The 23,921-nt window shown below is 40.6% G+C and overlaps 3 protein-coding genes across 5 annotated transcripts; 2 read left to right on the top strand and 1 right to left on the bottom strand.

Moving 5' to 3' along the window:
• The first annotated feature begins 288 nt into the window (after positions 1-288).
• rbp5 (retinol binding protein 1a, cellular) lies at positions 289-3,067 on the top strand. Its single transcript, XM_076109038.1, has 4 exons — positions 289-668; positions 1,090-1,274; positions 1,583-1,684; positions 2,516-3,067. The coding sequence occupies exons 1-4, from the start codon at positions 593-595 to the stop codon at positions 2,567-2,569; spliced, it is 417 nt and encodes a 138-aa protein (XP_075965153.1). The 5' UTR covers positions 289-592; the 3' UTR covers positions 2,570-3,067.
• On the bottom strand, positions 2,977-12,275 carry LOC142969243 (tumor necrosis factor receptor superfamily member 5). 3 transcript variants are annotated; one of them, XM_076109036.1, is made up of 10 exons: positions 11,890-12,272; positions 11,642-11,761; positions 11,332-11,457; positions 9,562-9,708; positions 9,352-9,445; positions 8,700-8,776; positions 6,926-7,033; positions 5,620-5,670; positions 5,091-5,240; positions 2,977-4,046 (listed from the first exon to the last, which is right to left on the bottom strand). In XM_076109036.1, exons 2-10 carry the CDS (start codon positions 11,715-11,717, stop codon positions 3,865-3,867), a joined length of 1,011 nt encoding a protein of 336 aa, XP_075965151.1. In that variant the 5' UTR covers positions 11,718-11,761; positions 11,890-12,272; the 3' UTR covers positions 2,977-3,864. The 3 variants fall into 3 exon arrangements, with proteins under 3 accessions (XP_075965151.1, XP_075965149.1, XP_075965152.1); XM_076109034.1 differs by having other exon boundaries at positions 11,642-12,271; XM_076109037.1 differs by lacking the exon at positions 11,332-11,457 and having other exon boundaries at positions 11,642-12,275.
• Positions 12,276-12,513: 238 nt separating this feature from the next.
• On the top strand, positions 12,514-23,271 carry c1s.2 (complement component 1, s subcomponent .2). The gene is made up of 23 exons (XM_076109695.1): positions 12,514-12,608; positions 12,897-13,095; positions 13,201-13,381; positions 14,074-14,199; positions 14,446-14,639; positions 15,043-15,193; positions 15,283-15,398; positions 15,492-15,573; positions 15,676-15,810; positions 15,939-16,013; positions 16,102-16,900; positions 18,480-18,693; positions 19,307-19,490; positions 19,570-19,710; positions 20,133-20,338; positions 20,429-20,576; positions 20,722-20,840; positions 20,976-21,054; positions 21,180-21,314; positions 21,768-21,842; positions 21,947-22,152; positions 22,244-22,455; positions 22,905-23,271. Exons 1-23 carry the CDS (start codon positions 12,529-12,531, stop codon positions 23,269-23,271), a joined length of 4,224 nt encoding a protein of 1,407 aa, XP_075965810.1. The 5' UTR covers positions 12,514-12,528.
• The last annotated feature ends 650 nt before the right edge of the window (positions 23,272-23,921 follow it).

Genomic DNA, 23,921 nt, shown 5'->3' with positions numbered 1-23,921 from the left:
ATAGTACTTTCTACTCCACAACATTTACTTGATACATTATGCTGAAATGGTCTACATGATCTGTACTTTTACTTATGTACTTTTAGTAAACCTCAGTGTGTGAGATAATCCCACTAGGACTGTAAACATACTGGTCAGCTCCAAGTACAAGTACACACTCAATTCTGTAACATGCTCGCTCAGTACATCCTCACCCCACCCACCACATGTTTTAAGGATCCGAAGCACCGCCTCTGAACTGATCCCTCTGAGTAAAGCGTTACATGAATGAACCTCCCCCTGAACGTGGTCCAGCAGGAAAACTCCCAGCCTCAGTGTGGCACAGCTGACTGCAAACGATTTCTTAAGTCCAGCGCAAGTCTCCACCCGAGAGGACGTTCACTGAAGACAGAAAAACTGTGCAAGGGTCTCATTTTACGCGTCAAAAAGCCAGGCATTGTCCAGAGACGTTGCGTAAGTGCAACTGATATCAAAACAAGGCGTCAGCAGATCTGCTCTGGGGTACAGACTTGACTCGAGAAGAAAAGACAAGTGAAAGCAAGGAGGAGGAAAAGTCGACATTTCTGCTCGTCTGGATTTTGGAGGGAACAAAATGTCTAAACCTAATTATTCCGGCACGTTTCATATGGTGGAGCAGGAAAACATGGACTCCTACCTCGCAGCTTTAGGTAAGACTCTTGACCGTTTTTACACAGCTGTAACAACCTAAAACAAATCCTGTTTATTTATTCAACCCCACGTTCAGACTTTTGTTGCACCTTTATTTTGATACTTGAGTACTTTTATTGATTTGATGCTTTGACTAAATCGTTTGAATCAATGATTTCATAATGTGGATCATCTTCATTTGCAGCTGCACATTAGTGAAATTAAATCCCCACCTTGTCCTTTTCATGACCCCAGACCCCCCCTCCTCCCACACACACACACACACACACACACACACACACACACACACACACACACACACACACACACACTCATAGGGTTGTATCCACTCTGTGACAAGACAAAGCTCCCCTTTTAATAAAGGAACAATAACGTATAGCTCATGTTATATTAATCCTATTATTAATCATCTTCTCTCAGATATTAATTTTGCCCTGAGGAAGATTGTGTGTTTGTTGAGGCCCTCAAAGGAGATCGCCCATGACCCGGCCACAGGGACCATGAAGATCCGCACTCTCACCACCTTCAAGAACTTCATGATGGATTTTACTATCGGAGAAGAATTCACCGAAGACTTGGGACCAGTGGACGGTCGTACTTGTCAGGTGTGTTTTGTTAATCTGAATATAAACATGGAGTTGTTTGGACATGTAGACGGGCATCCCGATATAATAGATATACAGTATCATAACTTATTATACAAGTTTTTTTTCTTTGTGTGTTTATATTTTGGAATCTCTGCCGAAAGGAATCGGAATTAGCAGCACTATCTTACACTGTACAAAAATAACAAAAAAGATAGAAAACAGAAGCAAAAGACAAGAAAAAAAAGGTTTTGAACTCATGGCCACCCTTGTGAGCTGCTTTACATACTAATTGCACGGAGTAACACAACATGTCTGTCTTCATGCAGACTACAGTGAGCTGGGAGGGAGACAACCTGATTTGTGTACAGCAAGGCGAGAAGGAAGGACGAGGCTGGACACACTGGCTGGAGGGTGACAATCTGCATTTGGTAAGGATGTATAGGGATGGAGAGAAAGGGGGGGGGGGGGGGAAGCAATGAGGAAACTAAAGGGAAAAGATCAAATTGATATGCTAAATATGTAAATAATACAGGGTTTGGATGTCATCATTTCCTTATTCCGTTGCACTACACTGCTTCTGTCTTTGTGGGAAGAAAAAGGTTTGTAGGGCTTGGTACATGCCTGAGGGGGGAAGTAGGAGCCTACAAAGGAAGGCAAACACAAAAGAGGCAAAAGACTCTTGAATGCATGTCTCTTTATAAAGTGCTACAATAACTCAGAACCAAGACAGAGGAGTGTTTCTTCTCGTTCTGGTTGTGAAAGAGTTGAAGCTTACAGATAATCTGTCAATGGTGATTAAGATTTCAAACAATCGCTAGTGTCTCACTAAATAGCTATCGCAGGATTCCTAATAACTGTGTTGCAGCTGGGACAAAGCATTGTGTTGTTTTATGTTTAGGGGAGAATTGGGAAAGAAATGCCAGCGAGGATTAGGCTCTAAAATGGTGGATTTTAAAGGTTACACAAAGCAGGAGAGGGGACAAGCGAGAGCATAATGAAGAGTGAGTGAGGATGAGGGGGAGCAGGAGGAGGAAGGGGGGAGTGGGGTCAAAGGAGGAGATAAGTGGATGGTGATTGAATGGGAGACGGATTACAGGGTCAAAGAGGGGGTGGGGTGGGGATGGGGATTGTATTTTGGATACAATCCCAGGTTTGTGTGTCACATCAAAGGAGAGTAAAATAAGTGATACACTGTCTTACTATTCATTTACACCCCCCCCCCCCCCCCTTCTCCCCATGTGGTCTTTCCCTCTCTGCAGGAGATGAGAGTTCAAGGCATCGTTGCCAAGCAAGTCTTCAAGAAGGCTGTTTGAAGTGACTGCAAATATGTTTCAGTGAATTTATTCTTTGTAGAATGTAGTTAATGACTCGGTACAAGTCTGAATAATGTTTATAGTCTTTTAAAATTATAATCAACATTAATTTGAAATGTCACAGTAAGACTGAATATCTTTGAAAATACTGAAATGTACATGTGCATCTTAATTGTCTGATGGTACTAACTGAAAAGAGAGCAGCTGAGCAGAACGACTTGTGTAAACATTCCCAATACTTCCTTATATTGCACTATCTATCTTCACAACGTTATAAACAAATCATTCATCCGTCAGGCATCACTGCTGCATCTTTAATCCATCACACCATGCTCCAAGTTTTATATGTTAGTAGCCGCTCTGTGTGTGTGTGTGTGTGTGTATCTTGCATGTGCACATTTTAAAAGTTTTATAGTTTACAAATACTGAAATTTAATGGTCAGAATTTGCATTACAGTATACTTTACAAGATGACAAGATTAAAATTCTGTACCTGAATCAGTGTCGGAGGTTTGAACAGTATACGTTTAATTAGATATCCTTTAAATTATAATTACAAAACACACCATTTACAACAAAGGTTAAGCCAGGAAGTAGTTAACCAAATCCCATTAAAAGACCACCTATAGGTAGATCGGTCTCTCTGTGGCACTCAGCACCAATCCCATTTGTCTGTAGGAAGGTGTAATAAAAAAATATAAAAATACAATACACTTTGGACTTGCCAACAAATATTTAGTTTAACCTAAAAAAAGGGCTCAGTACTTCTCTGAAGCGGCTGGACACTAGTTTTAAGCAATAAGTTACTAACAGGAGTAAATAGAGCATTTGTAGGGGACTATTTTCTGCTGTGGAATAATAAACAACAGTTCATATTCACAGCAGCAGAATAAGCTACAGTGCCAATGTTCACGGTGATGAAGTAACACATTACCCACTTCAACAATGTGGCTCACTGATGTGTTTTTAATAGCTTTTTGGACAATGGAGCACTATGGCACAGAGGAATACGCTACACTAGGCAACAGAGCTGCACGGGGATTTAAAAATAATGTTTTTGTTCATTGTAAATGCATCACAGAAATATCACATCACTTAAGCTGAACCTCTCGTTAAAGTCCTGCAGGAGGCAGCAAACCGTCAGCCACCTTAAACTCTTCAGAAAGAGAGAAACCATCTTGTTTTTTTAAAAATAAATAGGTCCAGTTCAAGGTTTGAAAACTAGTTGCAGCATCCCTAAGCTGGAGAGGGACTCTGAGCTCCATCATTATACTGTCGTAACAATATTTACTTCATTATGTCCCACAATACTCGTCCTCCTGTGGCTCTGAGTAGGTCCTGAGGAAGTTTCCAGTGCAGTATCCGGCGCTCCCATTGATGTGGTTGGATTTAGTGAATGAAACTGAAGCCTTCAGTCGGGTTATAGGAAGGCTGCTGTCCACTGGTTCTTGTGAGTCGCAACTGACCGCGTTATCATCTGAGGAGGATAATGAATTCAAAAATCAATGTCCAGTGTGACCATCCTTCAAAGTAATGTTACATCGAACATGCTTTGCTCTTTATGTGATTAATGGCCATCTTAATGGGGCTGAAAGCTTTTATGAGCATGGAAAGTCATTATAAACCTGGCTGGAAAAGGGAATACTTTTTTTTTTCACTCTAATATACAAATTGTTAACAATTTAAAAGAAAAAGTGTCTTCGATATACCGGTGGGTTGAACACCACATCGACCAAAAGATATTCCCCCAGTTGGTATTTTCATGATGAGTTAGAGCGCTGTCTATTAAAGGTGTTGAGATTTATTGACTGGGACGGCCACATGGAAGATTCACATCATGTTCATATTCATGGAAGCCTCTTATGTTTCTCCACTTGTATTCAGGTTTGTCACCAATCTGTACATTGTCTTAATTAGTTCTTCTCAGAAATATATTGTAACAATATAGACTACAAAGAGCGACAACTGGAAGACAAAAGTAACATTCTGAAACCACACATGGCTGATGTGCAGGTTTTGGAAGTGTTTTCCTAAATACCGTTGCCTACATATTTTTATGTGTACAGGGGCAACAAAGAAAGTGTGGTTCTAGTGGTACTGGGTAGCTTAGAAGTTAAAGTAGTTTGGATTAATGCATGACATAAAAATCCAAAGCTTTCATTCATCATTACTCTACAATGTAAGGTCAGTCTTAAAAATGTGCTTTAAATGAGAATGGTAGGGCAGCAATGCCTCGCGCTCAATATGCCATCAAGTGCCCCAAGGGTGGGAAAACAGCAATGTGCATGCCCAAAGATAATTACCTGCTGCTTGATTGGCTGCTGGCTCGTGGTAAGCAGAAGTTAGTTTTCTTTACTAAGAAGATAGTTGCTGCGGTCACCGTGGAAGATGATACCTTCGATGATACCTTCGACAGAACACTTCGCTATCCACTATCTATCTTCGCTATCTATTCCGTGTGTGTGTGTGTGTGTGTGTGTGTGAGTGGGCATGCATGCAGCAGTGTTCAAGGATTCAGCACCTGGGTTGAAAAGTGGTAGTTTGCAGTCCTCCACGTCGCAGCTCTCTTGGCAGTGACCGTTGAGCTCTGTGAACGGTAAAGACAGCTCCAGCTGAGTGACCGGTGCTGCTGGGACCATTTCAGCCAGAGAAACGGCAACACTGGAGTCGGCTGTCACAAAAAGGGCCAACAATAAGCTTAATCAGTATTAATGCCACAGTTTACATCTACTGTAGTCGTGATTTAAATACGATAAGTTTAATAGGTTATCTAATTTGGAACTTAGTACGGGTTATTCAAGAGAAAGGTGTGTATGATCGGCCCATAGGGGGCCCTGTAATGTCTCAAAATCTGATACTCCTTTCTGTAGCACCAATAGTCATTGAGATGTGAAGTGTGATCCCTGCAAGTATCTGAACAACTTTGTTTCTAGGAAAAGTTCTTTATACGTCTTCAATCACATTAATACATCTGTAAAATTCAAATTCACCACAGCTCTGTGTGACTCAATATTGAACGGATACTTTTCACATGTATCTGAAACACTCACCTCCTGTATACTTGAAAGGGTGTTGTAAAAAAATCCTAGTTTTCTTTTTCTCTGTGGAAAAAAAAAAGTCAGACTTGAAGATGGAAAAAAAAATCATCAACCTTTGATATAAAACTTGTCAATGCAGCATCATGGTGTGGTAATGGCCCAGTATCATTATCGGTCTTGTCTAGTGGCCATGTGTTAAAGTTAACATGCTGCTCCTAGATGTATTTGGGTCTAACCAGATTATGACAAACGGGAGTTTTGACCTAGTGACCCAATGGGTTAATCTAGCCACCAGAGGAGTGAGTGACAACTCACCTAGAGATCCCCTCCAGGCATGTTTTAAGACATTAAAGACTTAAGATATTTTAACATTTTGTTCTAGGATATAAAATACGTCAGTAGGTACTCCTCTCTTGAATTTTGAAGCTTTTAAGTGTCTTTTAAAAAGGTAGTTGTGAACAAGTGGCGAAATTAGACTTCAAAATGTTATCTTGCTGGACAAAATGTGTAAGTGTCATGATTCTATCTTATTTTCTGCAATAATCCAAAATCCAATGGAAATATCCCATTGGCTTTTTGTCAAGGGAACCAGTACAGTGCTAATTTTCGAGGTTGACCTTCGAAAATACATCATCCCTGCACTACTCTATTATGTAAGCTGCATACTGGAGTTTCAAACTAGTTGTGAAACCCAACCTCTTTCTTGGTTTAATTTAATTAAATTTTGTATGTAGTTTCCAGTATTGGCACATTGCTTCACTGGAAATACAGTAAATGTCAATGAAATAGTCAAAACAATCAGCCCTGAGACTGTACCACATGCGTAGGTACTATTTCTCTGTATGAGTTGTTGTCTGTGAAATGTGCGTCACATTATACGAAATAAGTGTGTCAAGCTGAATATGTACAGGATGTGGTTTCCTCATTTAGTTTGTCATGCTCGCCGAGCTTATCGTCACACTAAACAGCTTCTTAACCTTTCTGGGTCATTACATTTCTTCTTTTGTTACACTTCTTTTTGCATTAATTAATTCTAGCCCACACTAATTTATTTCATTTATAAAAAAATCTGGTATGTAAATTTAATTAGACCTAACTCAGATTTTAACGATAGATTGGCTTTAGAAGAAACACTGAGGAGGTATTTGTGACAGACATAAGCAGTGACCTTCAACTATACACAAAGTAAATGGTGTCTCACAGATGTGCGTGTCGTTATTACCACTGTGTGGGCATTTGTTGACTCTTCGGGAAGACTTTAACCAAAGTGTGTGAAAAACAGTGATTAAACGCACCTACACATAGACGTTGTACACACCTGCTTCGTATGACTTGCGTTTTGCCCTCCAGCAGAGGAGACCAAACAGGATGAGTGCGGTCAACAAGAGTCCTGACCACAAGCCTGCGGGTAATATCCAGGGACATTCTGATAAACAGAAAAGGGGGATTTTTAGAGAGACCTAAATATATTTTAATTAGGTCTTCTTATTGCACACCGTAACGTATCTTCTGGGAACTGAATACTCCCCTTGATTCATCATTAATAATATTGTAATGAATGAAATGACTGTGCCTATATGAAAAGGACTTCATTTCTATTTAATTTCTATTTCACGCCGATGTTGGTAAATTATGATCACACAAGAATGATGCCAAGACTTACACTTATTAGTAATTATTATCAACATTTATAAGCAGTGTTTAAACACTTAAGTGGTTTATAACACACTATAATACACCATAATGTAGTTGTAAGGTGAGATTATTTTGTTTAATACATTTCTAAGTGTTTACTAATGTATTTGTCAGCAATTATAACTCGCCTTATGAAGCATCCATAACTAATGTACAAAATATTGATAAATGCTTGATAACACTGTGTAAGATAGTATGATTACACATGTGAACAAATACTTTCAGTATGTTATAAAGCATTTATTAACTACTTATACACATGTGGGTTAAAAAGTGTATTCATGTGATTAACATACATATCTGATACTACTATGTTATGTTTTTGTATATACCAGTGATATAGTTATAATACAATTACATTAAGTGCTTACTTCTGCTTACAACTACATTATAGTGTGTTATTAACTATTAATATGCTTTATCTACTACTTTATAGTCTCAGCACCTGTGGTTGGAACAGATTTTTTCATTTTGTCTCATGAAAACGTTTTGTTTCCAAGTACAACAGTGTCACAGGTACATTTTCCACCTGTTAGAAGTTAGATCGGTATTTGATGTTTACTTGGTTTGTTTCACTTATTTTATGACTGGATGAAACTGGGTAAACCTTTTCAGTCAGTCACTGATACTACAAGTACGAAAACGTTGCAATGTAGACATTATGTAGAGTATGTTCTTCTAAATGCATTTAAAAAAAATGTATTAGGGACTAACTTTAATCAACATGTGATGTCTAAGAAATGACTAAATCCAATGGCAATATTTGTTTAGCTTTTTGATCTATTTCTGTAAAGTCTTAAAACAGTCCCCCTTTACCTGTCCTGTTTCTTCACAGCACTGCATCCTGTTTTGGCTTCAACCTCCACTAATTCCCTCACATCCCTCCACTCCTACATTATATCCTCTGACTACCTGTGTGGCATCTTGGGTAAATTTAAAACCCTAGGACTTTGGTTGTGAAGGTATGCCATGGCACAGTCCCACACACTTAATATTCTGTGTTTTGTCACTCACAGCATATTTTCTGGGCCACCAGCGGCAGCAGAACGAGTTGGGACAAATTACATTTTATGTTGATGATATGGCAACAACAGAATTGCCCCCATCTCCACCTCAGACACGTGTTAACTGCAACAAGTGGTCATAGTGGTAGTAATGTAACTCTCTTCCTTAGAAATGATTTTCCCATCTGTGCAACTTCTACTTCCTCTTATTTGATCATATGACATATGGACTGAAGATCAACAGAAACTCACTCAGTCATGCAGGATAAGAGCATACTTGCACAAGTTTTTTTTTTTTTCACTAAAATATTAGATCTATAAGATCTCGATATAAGATCTAAAGAGATGATACACATTTGTAACAACAGCCTCAATGTTAAAATGGAGACCTACGGAATTTGAAGTTGCCACAGATGGCATCAATTGTTGGGGTTCCTGGAGTTTTCAACATTCTTCCGATGTCCCCACATCTGAAAACAACATACAAACCCAAACAAATTTGTATCCACATAATGTGTAGTGTATCTATAACTAGGGTTGCAAAGGGTTGGTACACTTCTGGTAAATTTAAGGAAATTTTCCAAAGGAAGTTAAGCTTCGGACTTTACTAAAAAATGTCATTATGAAAATCATACCTTTTTAATAGTAAACTTATTGGGAGGGAAAACACATACAAATCGGACATGGAGGAAGTCCATGGAGAGGATATGGAGGCCTGGGAGAAGTAGTTTTTTGGGGGGGGGGGGGGGGGTTTGGAGGGGGGGGGGCACAGGGAATGTTTGTCCCTGTAAAACCTACTGAATGGGACATGTAAAAGCTCCAGAGAAGCTCAAGAAACAGTTCCTACAGTGTGGAGGAAATAAAGTCACAGAAGATGTGATGTGGATGTTTGTAGACTGTTAATGTCAACCCAAAGAAAATGTTTCATATCTGCCATGACTCGATGGATGACTAATAAATGATGCACGTCATATTCTATCGCATTACATACATCGACATCCTTTAGCTTAAAAAAAAAAAAGAAATAGCGGAGATGCAATCTGACCTGGTATGTGTTTGACAGGCCGAGTGAAAATCTGTTACGTTGCTGTAGGTTCCGTCTTGACACGGAGCACAGATTGTGTCACTCGTGCGAGTGGCTGCAAAAAGGAACACGTTTTTTCAGTTGCCATTTTGTACTGTGTTTTGTAAGGTGTGAATGCTTGCTGTAGCTACTGCATGATCATTTATTTTGCATTTTACAATGGAAGCTTACCTTGAACCTTGACCCCTTCACCCAAAAGGCATTGGGTCACTTGCTGGCAGTGTTCACATTGATCATTGTTACAGTAGAAACCCGTCTCACACCTGCACACCACATCCTCTTGAGTTGTACATTTCTTTACTGTAATCTGATTGTTTTCTGAAAGAGTCAAAGAAAGATCTTCTGTTGCTGCTACTGAGGTCTCTCCCATTTTAGTTTCTTTGTGTTTAAACATTTGGTCCCTGTTAAGGATAGAGCAGTGATAGAAGATGTACTCCATACTTTTATTTAAAGTAAAAGTAGCAGTATCACAATGTAATAATACTGTGTTACGTGTGTGTTAAGAATTACCATTGAAATATACATAAAGTACCAAAAGTACAAGTATAATATTCTATCACTGGATTATAATTAGGTATGCATTATGTGTCAGCATCACTAGCATTGCAGCTGCCAAAGCATGGGGCTAATACCAGCTACTTTTTGTACTGCTGGGTAGCTTAATCCACAGCAATATATGGTAATTGATTAGTTATTTATACTTTGTATTAATAATATTGCAAAGCAACTACTGTTGTCTAATTAATGTAGTGGAGTAAAAAATACAGTATTGTAGTGGAGTAGAAGTTTAAGGTAGCATAAAATGGAATGGCAATTTTGAGGTACTTGTTCTTAAAGTACAGTACTTGAGTAAATTCACGTAGTTACCTTCCATCACTGGGAAAGAGTATAGGCAGACTATGAGACAACAGGTCTCTGGCAACAGACACGTAAAACATAAAGACATTAGAAGAGACAAAAGAGCCTCAAAAACAATGAGACAAAAAAAAGCTTTTTGCATCTCTCTAGTTATTTGGTGTTTCTGTAGTTGTTGTTTTTTAATCTCTTTATAGTCGCTTTACAGTCGTTTCAAACAGAGGCTTTGGTCCAAGGGCCCCATTCAGTTATCCATCCGTGGAAAAGATGGTCCTCTGGTACAGACTTGTAATTTTAGGCAACGCAAATAAAATTGACTGGACTTGTCTTGAGAATAAATGACAATGTTTAACTTTTAACAAACTGTTTCCATTTTTCATTCCACGCTGTAAAACATTTTAAGCTGGTTCAACATTTTAAACCGGTTGAACTTGAAACAGTAAGCCTTCCCACTGCCTTAGAAATATGAGTTAACAGAACTGACCTCGAATAATTATTTCAGGTTCTTCTCAATAGTTGGGTTTACTGTTAACTTTTTCAAGATCACAATTACATTTCTTTCCAGTTACTTTCTCATTTGACACACAGGTTTTAGAGCAAAGACAATACATGAGACTCCACCCTAACGTGGTTAAATTAGAAGTGTATGGGGGTTATTACTTTCAAGGTTGAAAAAATAAACCTACTCCACACTGACAGGATCATATTTTCATTTCTAAGCTTGTTCCAGCTCTTCACTGAAACTATGTGACGTTAACACCGAGTGAAATATTTAAATCAAAGACTCAAGGTTTTTAAATTCAGCCTGACATTCTTGGTATGTTTCAAAATGTAAAAGATTGGCTACACAGCAAGTTGTGTAACTACTGACCCCACCGGTAGTTTAGAGGTTTAATGAAAACAAAATGGAAAAGAGGAAGACGTTAAAAAAAGTGGATGTGATGCTGTTCACACAAAGAAAAAAATCTATACTCTATACACAAAGACAGCAAGGGGTAGAAGAGGAAGGAACTGTTTGTGTTTGCAGTACAGAAGAAGTATGTGTGTGCGAGAATGTACAATACTGTGTGTGTGTATGGGACTTACTGGAATAGCAAACCGTGCAGGTTTGACATTTATCCAAGTTATTTTTTGTGGCTGTGTACTGACCATCTCCACATTTGTCACACTTGGTTGTCTTTGTGTTATCACACTCGGCGGACATGTACTGTCCTGAGAGAGTTGAGAAAACAGAGGTATACAGAATAATTTGATGTCGGGCTGTAATGCAAATACAGTGTGTGAGGAATGCTGAAACGCTGAATAAATACTGTGTTTGTGGTGCACAGTTCTATAAAGAAGTTTGTCATCCCAAAATAACAGATAGTTAAGATAAGTTAGTAAAACCGTGACTGACCTGCAGCACAGCGATCACAGCATATCCCATCTTTTCGGGCGTACTTATCCTCACTTCTGCAATTCATATTAGCCATTTGTTGCCCATTCGTTTACAGTCCTCCACCTGTATGTACAATATCTAAGTAGAAGACGACAATGACAATCTTTCTCCACACTCTTCCTTGAAACCTGCTCATAACATTTTGAAATGACAGCTATGTAATTATCTTATCTCAAGGAGCATCATGCAAGGTACAATCTCTTTACCCTTTCTCCTTTTCTGACTATCTCTACTCTTTTTTCTGCTGCCTGAAAGGTCTGTGACTGCATATGTGTTTCCCCTTCTCAGTCTTGCCTTACCCACTTCTCATATATTGTCTAATCCTACACAGTGGAAAACCCCAGTCACCCTAATCTGCTGATCCCCCTCCATGTCTCTCTCTCTCTCTGTCTCTGTCTCTTTCTCTGTGTCTGTCTCCCCTCATTTCCTTCCTGCCCTCTCACTGCGAAGTAAGCTGTGTGTGTGTTTCCGTATAGCTACAGGACCAAAGGCTGATTTTGGCACTCTTACTGCACATAGCAAAGCAGCACAATGAGACATTTCCTCTCTCCACTACACCCTTTCCTTTCAGTCCATTGCCATTGTTTCCACTTAACCTTTGTCCCAGTGGCGCAAGCATGTTGCTGAGCTAAAACTGCAAAAGACATTTTGTAGTTATCAGTCGATCTAAAAAGGTTTTGGCTCGGCCTGTCTTCCTGTCATCCCACTTACCAGCAGTCACTCCCTCGTTGCTGCAAACATACAAAAACACAATTTTATTTGATAAAATGCCTGCGTTTGCAAAGGGGGGGGGGGGGGGGGGGGGGGGGGTGTAGCAAGAAAGAGCGAGAGATGGAAAGGAAATTATGGAGAAAAAGGGGAAGGAGAGATGTTGGTGTAGTTTATTTGTGAGTGGATTTGATCGGATCACGATGATAAGATTAAGGTGGGTTTGATTTTTGCATTTTAGTACATTTAAAGGGATTACCCCACCGTAATGATTAGCAAAAGATCTGTGCAGAACTTGGAGGGATGTTTTGGCATTGTGAATTAGTATTTTTGTGATTCATCATCTCTGTCATTTTTATGTGTAACCGGACTTTCTCACATTAAGTGATACCTTTTTCTTGCTTAACTTCGTTGTCCTTGCTTTTTCTCCGCTTCCCTCTCCTTTCCTTTACAATGTATCACCTCCTCCCTTGAATTTTCGTATATCTTCCATACCTTCCCCCAGTCTTCTGCTTCTCCTACTCTCCCGCCCGGCCTACTCGATGCTGCTGGGATGGGTGGAGTCTCCAGGGTATCCCACTGGATATTTGCCCCATGCCAGTCTGAACTGGAGCAGGTGTGCCCACAAGGGTCACACCCTCTCCATCAAGCTCATCCACCTGGACCTGGAGGACAGCCAAGACTGTGAAAACGATGCAGTAAAGGTCAGGGGTCACGATAAACTTCAAATGGTTCTCCCGTAAGAAGTCATGGTTAATAACTGATTACAGTAATGTTATTGTATCCTCTAAAACACCATTGTTTTCCAGGTCTTTTCAAATGGAAACCTAATCTCAGTTCTGTGTGGCAAAAGGGAATTTGAGGAGCTTCAGTCCACTGTGAATCCCTCGCTCCTCTCCTCCCCGGGGGGCTGCCTCTCTCTCACGTTCCACTCCGACTACTCAAACACCAAGAGGCACACCGGCTTCAGAGGGTTTTATAGCGATCAAGGTGAGATGTAGAGGAGAAAATAAATGAAATACTGAGTTTTAAAAGTCCCACCAAAGTCCGTTGTATTTGTGCCCATTTATTTTTCCGTGTTCAAGAGTTCAATTTGTAATCACACTGTTAACTGTTAGGAAGGTGATATATTTAGACAACAATTCACAATGGCTGCAGTTTATAGTTGAGCTGAATTGGAAACAGTTACATTTTAAGATATATTTAATGTCATAAGTGAAACTTTCTAAAATAATCCAGTCCAGGGTTATGTGAGTTGCGTTTTATTTTCCAATCTCAAATAAATGAGTAAAGCCTATATGCTTCTGAACTATCTTCAGCATTATGATACAGTTTCAGTTCAAAGGTGCTGCTGATGTGTGATCTAAGTCCTGATCAACAGCCTCACCTTTGTACAGAGCCAGGCTAGTGGTTTCCTCTCCGTTTTCAGAGTTTATGCTAAGCTAAGCGGCTTGTGGCTCCAGCTACGTCTTTAAAGTATAAACACGAGAGTGATGTTGATCTTCTCATATCAACTTTGAATGAAGCGAATAAGCGCACTTGCCTGAATTTCAAACTACAGTGTTACTTTAAGAGTGCTCGACTGCAAGAGTTTCATCCCAAATGCCTGAATCATCCCCACCAAAACAACAGGTGTCCAACGATTCCTTTAAACTAACCCTCTAATTAATTTGCTCCCTCAGACTTTGATGAATGTAAGGACGACCCTGACAACGGATGCACACAGTTCTGTCACAACTACATCGGAGGGTACCACTGCTCCTGTCGCCATGGTTACTACCTGGATGTGGACAAACACACTTGCACGGGTACAAATACTGTCACGACTAGGATCAGTGCATATGCTTACAGAATGAGGAGTTCAAATCAGACAGAGAAAGACGAATCGAGGAAGGTGAAACTAAACTGAAACATGAAGTGAAAATAGGGAAATAGAGGAAGCAGAAGCAGGCCAAGCCGGGGGGGAAGGAGGGAGATGAGGAGAATCACAGGCTGATTGTGTAATCAATGATTTCGTGGACTGTGATGACAATGACATTTTTTCTTCAACACAGTGAGTTGTACTACGGATCTGTCAGGGCTGTACAATGGGGACATATCCAGTCCCTCCTGGCCCGCTTCCTATGCAGAGAATGCCAACTGTCAGCACACCCTGTCTGTGGAGGCCACCCTGCAACTGGAGTTCCACTTCTCTGAGGATTTCGATGTGGAGCAAAGCCCTGATGGTCAATGCATAGATGCACTGAGTGTAGGTGTTGAGTTCAAATACTTAAGTACCACATTTTTCTAAAACTTCTAAGTGGAACCAAAGTGGAGGTTCAGACAAAAGCGTTGTAATCATGGATCTAATGACAAGTACACATCTTATTTTAACCATTTTATAGGTTCTCTGTGTTACACATTTTCATGGTGTTTAGTCTGATGATCAGAAAGCTCAATTTGTGTCTTTTTTAAAAATAATAGTGGATTTCTCTTCCATAGGGATACTTGTGCAAACGTGTTTTACTTTATATTTGCGGTGAGTCATGTTCTAGACAATGTACAGGCTGGGGGACACACATACACACGTGTGTTTCACCAGAGGGAACTGAGCAGAGAGGAAGTCGAGACATGTACAACGTGAGACATTACCTTTGATGTTTTGTTTGCAGATTGAGACTCCCTCTGGGATTCTGGGGCCATTCTGTGGCCACACGCCTCCCCCATCTCCCTTTCTCACTCACTCGCATCACGTCCAAATCCGCTTCACCTCTGATGGCTTTGGCACTAACAAAGGCTTCAGTCTCCACTTCACGACCAGAGGTATTGCAGCCTCCTCACTTGTGACACGATGGGAAAGCAGTATTTGTTGGAAAATGATCACGATTGTTCTTTTCACATGTAAATTTCAGACAAGGTCTGTCCAGCAGTGGTGACCTCGCACTCCACTGTGACTCCTCAGCAACCAGAATATCATGAGGGTGAAACAGCAACAGTAACTTGTGATCTTGGCTACGTTGTAAACACTGTGAGTATACAGAGAACCAGAAGTTTTAATAGATTTACATTTGATGTATTTAAACCACCTTTAAGCTAATTAAGTTCTCCTTTTGCAAAGTAGCAAGGCACCCAGGCCCTGTCAACACAGTATGTGGCGATATGTCAGAATACAGGCGTATGGACTCCCAATTACGCCTGTGAACGTGAGTTTGACTGCAACCATTTTTTGCTGAAAATTTGTCTTGAATGTCTTGTTTTTTTCACATTGTTCTTCATGATGTTTCCCCCCCCCCCTCCATGTGTAGCTGTGGATTGTGGATTTCCTGATATCCCAGAAGATGGCATCCTTCAGTTGGTGGGCTCAGATAACCCACACACTCAGTATAAAGACCAGCTTCAGTTTAACTGCAGCTCAAAGTACTACACACTGGAAGGAGATGGTGATTATAAGAAGCTTGTACACATCCATTTTCTGATTCCTTTCCTTGACTAGCTTTTAAGAATGCAAGGTTTTCTGGTTTTATTAATCATTCAATGTTTCACCAAAATGCTCTCTTCAATCTTTCAGACTTGTACACTTGCAGTCCCAGTGGTGAATGGGTATCAGGTGGAGGCAAGACAGAGATGCCGAAATGCATTGAAGGTACGACCTTAAATCTATTTCTCACATTTTCTCGTATTAGCTAATTCTGAATCACATGAATCTATTGATGACTTCCTGTGTATTTCAGTGTGCGGAAAGCCTGAAAAACACCGTGCAGCCAGAATTTTGGGAGGTGAGGATGCAAACATGGGAGAGATACCGTGGCATCTTTTGATTAGAGAGCCGAACAGAGGAGGAGCATCATTGATCAATGACCGATGGGCTGTCACAGCAGCTCATGTCGTGGAAACGGCAGAGGAAACCTCTTTGACACTGTATGGTGGACTGGTAGATGGAAAAACGATATCAAAAAGGGTTTCTAATGTAGTTGTCATGGACAGTGAGAGGATCATAATTCATCCCGGCTACATCAAAGGCATTCCTCTTGTAGAACGCTCCAATTTTGACAATGACATTGCTCTTATTAGATTAGCTTCCAGGGTGGATTTAGGCCCAAACCTCCTTCCCATTTGTCTGCCAGAGGTAAACAGGGTCCTGTTGGAAAATGAGCTTGGCACAGTGTCAGGCTGGGGGATAACAGAATCAAACATGCGTTTCCACACGTCTGCTCTGTTAAAATACGCTCATATTGGGGCCTACTCCCTTGCAAAGTGTCAGGATACACCGTCCATACCTACAACTAACGAACGCATGACTTTCACTAATAACATGTTCTGTGCTGGAGCAGATGGAAAGGACAGCTGCCAGAAAGACAGTGGAGGTCCGTTTGTTTCGCCTATGTTGACTGAAGGCAGTGCGCCATATCGTCTGACTGGCATTGTGTCCTGGGGACCCCCCTGTCAACACAAGAAGTACAAGGGTTATTATACCAAGGTGGCTAGTTATGTGGACTGGATTAAGCAGACAATAGATGCAATAGAAAACTCTTAGAAAGAGGAAAGATGAGGGAGACAATACTTTTCTACTAAACATAATAATGTAATCAATTTCAGGACTGATTCAGATATCTTAAAAATAAATGTTTTTGAAAATAAAGACTATAATCTTGAAATCAAATGTACCAATATTAATACCATTATGCCGTGATCACATTGTTACTTTATACTTCCCTTTTGTATTACTTCCCTTTTGTATTAAAGGAATTTGCAAATCAACTGCAGAGAATGTCTTTTTCAACCAATTTAATAATGTACTGTAATTTTGTCTGTTAATCATCAGATACACACAAAAACACGTTTTCCATCAGGGATCCCCATACACTGGAATACTTAATATTTTAATGTTTATTTCATAATTTATACGTTTGCCTTTCACTCAGCACTGAAAAACGAAATACTTTTCAGTGCTGTGTTTCACTGATAAAGCATTTCATCAGGCAAAAATGCCCTCACATGTAAAACAATAACGTCAATAACTCATGTTGTTGCTATGTTTTAAAACGAAACAATTCAGCTGGAACAGTTATCTTAATTTATATATGTGGACTAAAACATAGTCATGTTTACACCAACAGCCTGGAAGAACTGTACGCAAGAAATGTTCATAGATGGCAACAAACACAATTTCATATAATTTTCTCTTTTTTTTATTATAATGCCCTGTATGTATTTGTCTCAATCAGCTGCTTCACGCAATGTTTTCATACCCAAATCTTTCACCAACATGTCTGCTTCTCAAGTGAAAGGCAATTGCTTCTTTGCAGATGCAGAAACAAGTGTAATAGCGCCCTCTAGTGATATAATGAGGTTTATGGACGAAGGAGCCAAAGTTTAAAAAATGGGACCTGAGAAGTTTATTAAATAAAGTTATTCTCAATAGATAATCTAAAATGAAGGAGATAACATGAGTTTGCATTTAATTGGAGATGTCTACTTAACAACATCTTCCTAATTCTCTATTTTAAAGGAATTATTTGCAGCATCGATCCTGTTTTTCTACAATTCAAAGTCAAGAGCTCGTTTGTTTTTGCCAAGACAAACAAGGCTTATTCCTGGCATCAACACAGTGAGTTGCTAAACACTGGAAATTACAGACTTTGTGACATTAGTGTTTCACTTGAAGGTGAGGCATTTGCTCCTGCAGCAGCGGATCAGTTCACGCTCAGATATAACATTTAATCCAGAGATGGGGTGGACTTTCTGCATCATCTTGTAAGTTTCGATGGACTTTAAAACCCATTTGTTTGTTGGGATGAAATTGTTTTTCTTATGAATTTCTAGCTTGATTCCAAAATTCACCGTAAATACCTGCTGTCATTGTGGCGCTATTTCTTATTTAATTTTGGATCTTCTGTACAACCAATATGAAATGAGCAGTGTTTAATAGGTTGACTGAGGGATCTGGCTCTCAGCATGCCACATATATAAACCCTCAACAGTATTATACTGCAGTGTTGATTGCATCACTCTGTTTGTTTTCTCTGTTTGCATTAACTTTGGACCAGCGGCTCAGACGACCACAAACTGATAAACAGATCGAACTCTCTCTGTCCCTGCACCTTTCCAGGTTTCTGTATGTGTCAGTTTGTGAGTGCCGGCGGCTGCCTGATCCAGAGCCTCTAATGCATGGGGCGGTCCAGTCCCCCCAGTATCCCCAGCCTTACCCTCCCAACCTACAGGAGCAGTGGGACCTCAGTGTGCCCGAGGGCTACCAGATCCAAATCACCTTCACACACCTGGACATTGAAGCTTCTGCAGGCTGCTATTACGACGCCCTCACAGTCAGAGCTATTTTTCAACACATATGAAACAAACAAAAGACCAGTGTTGTGGTGTTTGAGTTCTGAACTACAGCGTGACTCGAGTTTAGACAACTTGACTCAGCCTTGAATATTGACGACTTAACCTAGAACACTTTTTGTACCAACTATATACATACATCTCCATGTTTTGCTGTTATTGCCAAAATATGTTTTAGGGTATCTCAGTATTGTTGTAAACAACACATTTCTAAATTAGTTGTGCTTCAGGCCACCAGACCAGGTATATGTTAGTCCAATATTTATTGTACTTTTCACTCTGTTTTGGTCGCTAACTCCTGATGGAAGTATGTGCCTCTTTAGCCACTAAAGTTCATTAGTCTCCAACTGCCTTCCGTTTGAGCCGTAGCATACAATGGGTTACCAGAGCTGCTGCTGAAACATACGTCGATCAGTGCAGTGATAATTAACCAAAACCTTAAGCTTGCGAGCCATTCAACCAAAACAATGAGCTGAAAGATGCTAAAAAACCTCCGTATATTTGTCTGCTGATAAGTGCTGCATGGTGTATTAAACCCTTTTCACAGCAATTTTCCCTCATGATGAAGATTTGATCCCTCTTATGACCCCTCAGGTTCTCTATGATGCAAAGATCCTGGGAAAGTTTTGTGGCCATGAGAACTCGGCTGATGGGCATCATCCAAGCAACCAGCCCATCCTGTCTCCAGGCAGCAGACTCACCCTGATATTCCAGACGGACGACAACAACCCAGAGCGCCATCAGAATGTGGGCTTCTCTGCACAGTACCAGGCAATAGGTAGAAATCTATTTCCTGTCACTTCACTCTTCCACTACGGAACGACCTCCCACTAACGTATCGTGTCTCTCATTATCAGACACAGATGAGTGTTCTGCGCCAGAACCTCAGGATGGCTCAGGTCCTCTCTGCTCTCAGATCTGCCTCAACACCCTTGGCTCATACCTTTGCGCCTGTCATCACGGCTACGAGCTTCGTCCAGACCAGCGCAGCTGTGTGTGTGAGTGTTGTGCAGATTCACACTTGTTATGCATGTATGTATTACGGCTGAGAGGCAGGGGGAACAATGCTCAGTCAAACTGTTGTCACACAATGTTCAACTACTTCGACCAAATCCAACGTCTATTTCAGTCGAGGATGCTTGTGTCAAGGAGCTGACCATTTATGACAAATTGTTATACAATTAGATTTAGCCGAAAAGGATTTTCTCTTTGAGGGAGCTCTCAAAGAATCTGAGTAGCAACAGAGAGTCTGCTGTAACTAATAACCTTTATTGAACAGTAGACCGTAGTAAAGTTAGCAATGCCATGTTGTTACAAGGTTGCTGGTAGCTAAGCCGCTGACGAATGGGCCACTGACCGGGAAGCATTAAGGAAGCACCTGATTGAATTTAACCTGAATGTTCCTTTACCGATTTCCCAGTATCCTGCGGCGGTGGTATATTTGATGAGCTAGAAGGACACCTGTTCAGTCCAGGATACCCGAACCCCCCGCCTCAAGCTGTGTCCTGTCAGTACAATATTTATGTAGAATCTGGCTTCACCATCGCTCTTAACTTCACTGACATCTTCCACATCGAGAGCGTGGACACTGAGCAAGGCCCAAACTGTCTATATCATTGGTTGCAGGTAATGACGAGCCGCTATATAAATAAATGGAAACAAACTGAGCATAAAAAGATATGTTAAATATTGAGCTGTGCACTCCTCTCTTTAAAGCTGACCATCCCAGACAGAGAGCCCATGAAGCTGTGTGGTGGAAAGAGTCCAGGTCTGATAGTCACAAACTCCAACACTGTCAGACTGGACTACCACACTGATGATGAAGGCCTGAGCAAAGGCTGGAGCCTGGACTACAGCACTTACAGTGAGGGAGAGAGGAATGACAGCAGAAATAAGCCGATGAGCAATTAAACTGCTATTGATTGTCGAAACATTTTCCACCAGTTGGTGACAGTTGGTTACTGTATGTGTGCAGCTAATCACATGTCTGCTTGTCCATGTGTTTCCAGGAGTAAAGTGTCCATTTCCCGGTAATGTGGCTAAGGGCAGGGTCACTCCTATCTTGACCGAATATTTCTACAGAGACTACATCTTTGTGCGCTGTGAACAAGGATACAAGCTGATGATGGTTAGATGAAACTTCACTTTTTTTCCCCCTTTCTTACAATGTCTACAGAGGGAACTTCTTTATTTGTCATTGTGAGCAATATATAAAAACAGATATTGGCTGATGTTTGATCGGTTCCTCTCTTTTCTCTGTCAGGACGGTGAGGAGGTCGAGGGTTTCTCTACCATGTGCCAAAGCAATGCAAAGTGGCACCTCCCTCTGCCAGAATGCCACAGTATGTTATCTTTAAGCTCAGACATAACACCCATTCTAAAAATGAATGGAATCTGTATTGTGATTAACTACAACTTAAGTCTTACCGGCAAAATAGTAATTTGTCTTTGTTTTGTTCTCCTGCAGTAATTGATTGTGGAGAACCTAAACCTTTGCTGAATGGAGGGGTGACCTTCCTGTCTGGCCTTCAGAATCAGTACCGTTCTGTTGTCCAGTATCACTGTAACACACCATTTTACTCTCTCCTTGGAGATATAAATGGTGAGGTATTAATACAGTATATACTCTTCTACGATGTACAGTTTTAGATTTATCCTACAATTCCCACCAAGCAAGAGCATGCAGATGTTGAGATCTGTGGAAAGACAATCGGAATGCTCCCAACCGATTTTTCAATAGGGCAGAAATGAAAAAGCATTAACTTATATACATTTTTAAAGCACATTACTAGCAAAATGGTTTCTTGTGGTGTAACATATACATGATTTGTAGTAAATGGGCTAAAACATGCAAAGCTACTGGTCACTAGTAACTTAACACCAACTTAACATAGCTTTCACTGCCCTCCAAGCATCACTGATGGGTGTGTTCAGAAATGTGTTCTGTTGCACCTGTAACCGCATCCAACAGTGATGTCACGGTGTACTGACACACTCTGGAGTACACTTCTTCATTACTCGAGATAAAGATTAACATCAACTCCCTGCTCTGCAGTTGTCTACACCTGTGAGGCAGACAGAGAGTGGAGATCCAACAACGATATTGTTGTCAGTCCAACATGCATACCAGGTATTGCTTTCCACTGCAAAAATAAAACCCTGCAAAAGCTAATATATATCTCAATTGGATCACAAAGTCTGTACTTAGATACCTATACGTCTGTATCCCTCCAGTTTGTGGCCAGCCCACAAAACTCATCTCTACCTATCAAAGGATCATTGGAGGCAGTGATGCTCCAGACAATACCATCCCCTGGCAAGTGCTCCTGAGTGTAGATCGAGGCAGAGGAGGAGGCATGGTGATTGGAGACCGCTGGATAATGACTGCAGCTCATAATTTAATGGGAAATGGAAATCCAATTTCAAAAGAGACCGTACGGGTAAGTGTGCTACTATAGGTGTTATCTGCATGCCCATTGCCTCCGTGATTTTCAATTGACATTTAATTCCTTCTATGCTGTTGATTTTCAGATTTTCATGGGACTTACTGACGCCACCCTGTTGGGCTCTCCTGTGTCGGCTGCCTCGATCCACATTCACCCTCAATACAATAACCCCAACCATCTAGACTACAACAATGACATTGCCTTGATCAAAATGCAAGACTCAGTCACATTCAACTCATCCATTATGCCAATATGTTTGCCAGCAGTGGGCGCCACATACACCACTGGCACGATGGGGTAAATTTTCAACTGCTGGGTTTCATTTCATTATGCTGTATTATCCATTTTATGTTATTTTATTTATCTTCTCCACTTAAAGTTTTGTGAAATCAGTCAATGCTGGTATTGTTTTCACCGTGTAAGTCTGTGAGTGTCATCATGGCAAACTGGTCCTCGTGACAACGACTGTAGTTGGAACTACAACAGATGTAGTTTTGAATACTTTGCCAGGTGTTTATATTTCTGCAGACAGATTTTGTCATTGTGACAGAGTCACAGCAGTGCAAGATGCAGTCACGAAACTTTACAGGTGTACTGTTGAGAAGATGGGTTTGATTTGAGCAAGGAGCGCTAGAAGTGGGGAAGGGGCCATTGCTGTGGACCATGTGAATCTTGCCCAGCTCCTAGACAGCTTTGCTTTTTTTCTGCTGAGTTCACCATATGACTGTCTCTTCTACTTTTTTCAGACTGGTTTCAGGATTTGGACTAACAGAAATTAACAACACACGGATTTTGACAAATAAGATGAAGTTTGTGCAACTCCCTGTGGTGACGCAGCAGACATGCAGTAATTCATTCATTCCGTTGAAGAGGGCAAGCAGCAATGTACCGAGTCTGACAAACAACATGTTTTGTGCTGGAGTCCCTGAAGGGGGGAAGGACTCCTGCCAAGGTGACAGTGGAGGACCCTACGCCCTGAGAACCAACAACCGGTTCTGGGCTGCTGGGATCGTCAGCTGGGGGATTGACTGCGGAAAGCCGGGAAGATATGGAGTCTATACCAAAGTCGTCAACTACATAGACTGGATCAACAAGACGATGCAGGAGAACTGAAATTTACAGTAATTCATGACAACATGATAAAAATAGAGAACTGCAGTAATTTTGCTGCAAATATACTCTTTCTTCATGTTAAAGCATTCAATGTAACAAAAAGCTATGAAATTAGATAAAATGATTAAGTACAAATTATGATTTGGACAATTTAAAAATGTCCTAAAACTATTAAATGAATTTCATACTAATTGTAAAGTCATCACATTCAAATTTTCCAAAAGCATTTTTTGAATAAAGTGAAATAATACAAACATAAATGTACCTTTTGATGCATGATTATTCACACATCTCCTCTCTTCTTCTCTGGGATCGTCAGCTGGGGTTTTGAATGCACAGACGTTATGCACTCTACACCAGAGTCCCAAACTACTGGATCAACAAGACGATGCTAGAGAACTGCATTTCCTATATTTCATCACTATGTTAATGAAACCCGGTGTGCTGAACAAAACAAGTACCAAATAAAAAAATGCGGAAGAATAATTTGGCTCATACAGATCTTCCCCTTTAGTGATGGTGAGGTACAGAGGTACATTGTGTAGAGATACAAATGTCAGTCTTCTTTTTGTATCTTAATAACATTACAACTTAAAAACGATCGTACCAGAGCCCTTATTGTTGGTGCTCCTTTCCACAATGACCCGCCT

The sequence above is a fragment of the Anarhichas minor genome, unplaced genomic scaffold (assembly GCF_050575085.1).
Source record: "Anarhichas minor isolate MPS153535 unplaced genomic scaffold, ASM5057508v1 ptg000041l, whole genome shotgun sequence".
Lineage (NCBI taxonomy): Eukaryota > Metazoa > Chordata > Actinopteri > Perciformes > Anarhichadidae > Anarhichas > Anarhichas minor.
Note: the sequence above shows the minus strand (reverse complement) of the source record. Positions and strands in the feature narration are given on the sequence as shown.

Bases quoted from the DNA above. Each gene is read 5' to 3' on its own strand.
- rbp5 (XM_076109038.1), top strand. From the start codon at position 593: ATGTCTAAACCTAATTATTCCGGCACGTTTCATATGGTGGAGCAGGAA. The intron at 669-1,089 runs GTAAGACTCTTG...ATCTTCTCTCAG, and splicing joins CTCCTACCTCGCAGCTTTAG to ATATTAATTTTGCCCTGAGG. The intron at 1,275-1,582 runs GTGTGTTTTGTT...GTCTTCATGCAG, and splicing joins TGGACGGTCGTACTTGTCAG to ACTACAGTGAGCTGGGAGGG.
- LOC142969243 (XM_076109036.1), bottom strand. From the start codon at position 11,717: ATGGCTAATATGAATTGCAGAAGTGAGGATAAGTACGCCCGAAAAGAT. The intron at 7,034-8,699 runs GTAGGTCTCCAT...TCTGTTTATCAG, and splicing joins CTGTGGCAACTTCAAATTCC to AATGTCCCTGGATATTACCC. The intron at 5,671-6,925 runs GTGTGTACAACG...TTTTTTCCACAG, and splicing joins ACGCAAGTCATACGAAGCAG to AGAAAAAGAAAACTAGGATT.
- c1s.2 (XM_076109695.1), top strand. From the start codon at position 12,529: ATGGAGAAAAAGGGGAAGGAGAGATGTTGGTGTAGTTTATTTGTGAGT. The intron at 15,574-15,675 runs GTGAGTTTGACT...CTCCATGTGTAG, and splicing joins TCCCAATTACGCCTGTGAAC to CTGTGGATTGTGGATTTCCT. The intron at 19,711-20,132 runs GTGAGTGTTGTG...CCGATTTCCCAG, and splicing joins AGACCAGCGCAGCTGTGTGT to TATCCTGCGGCGGTGGTATA.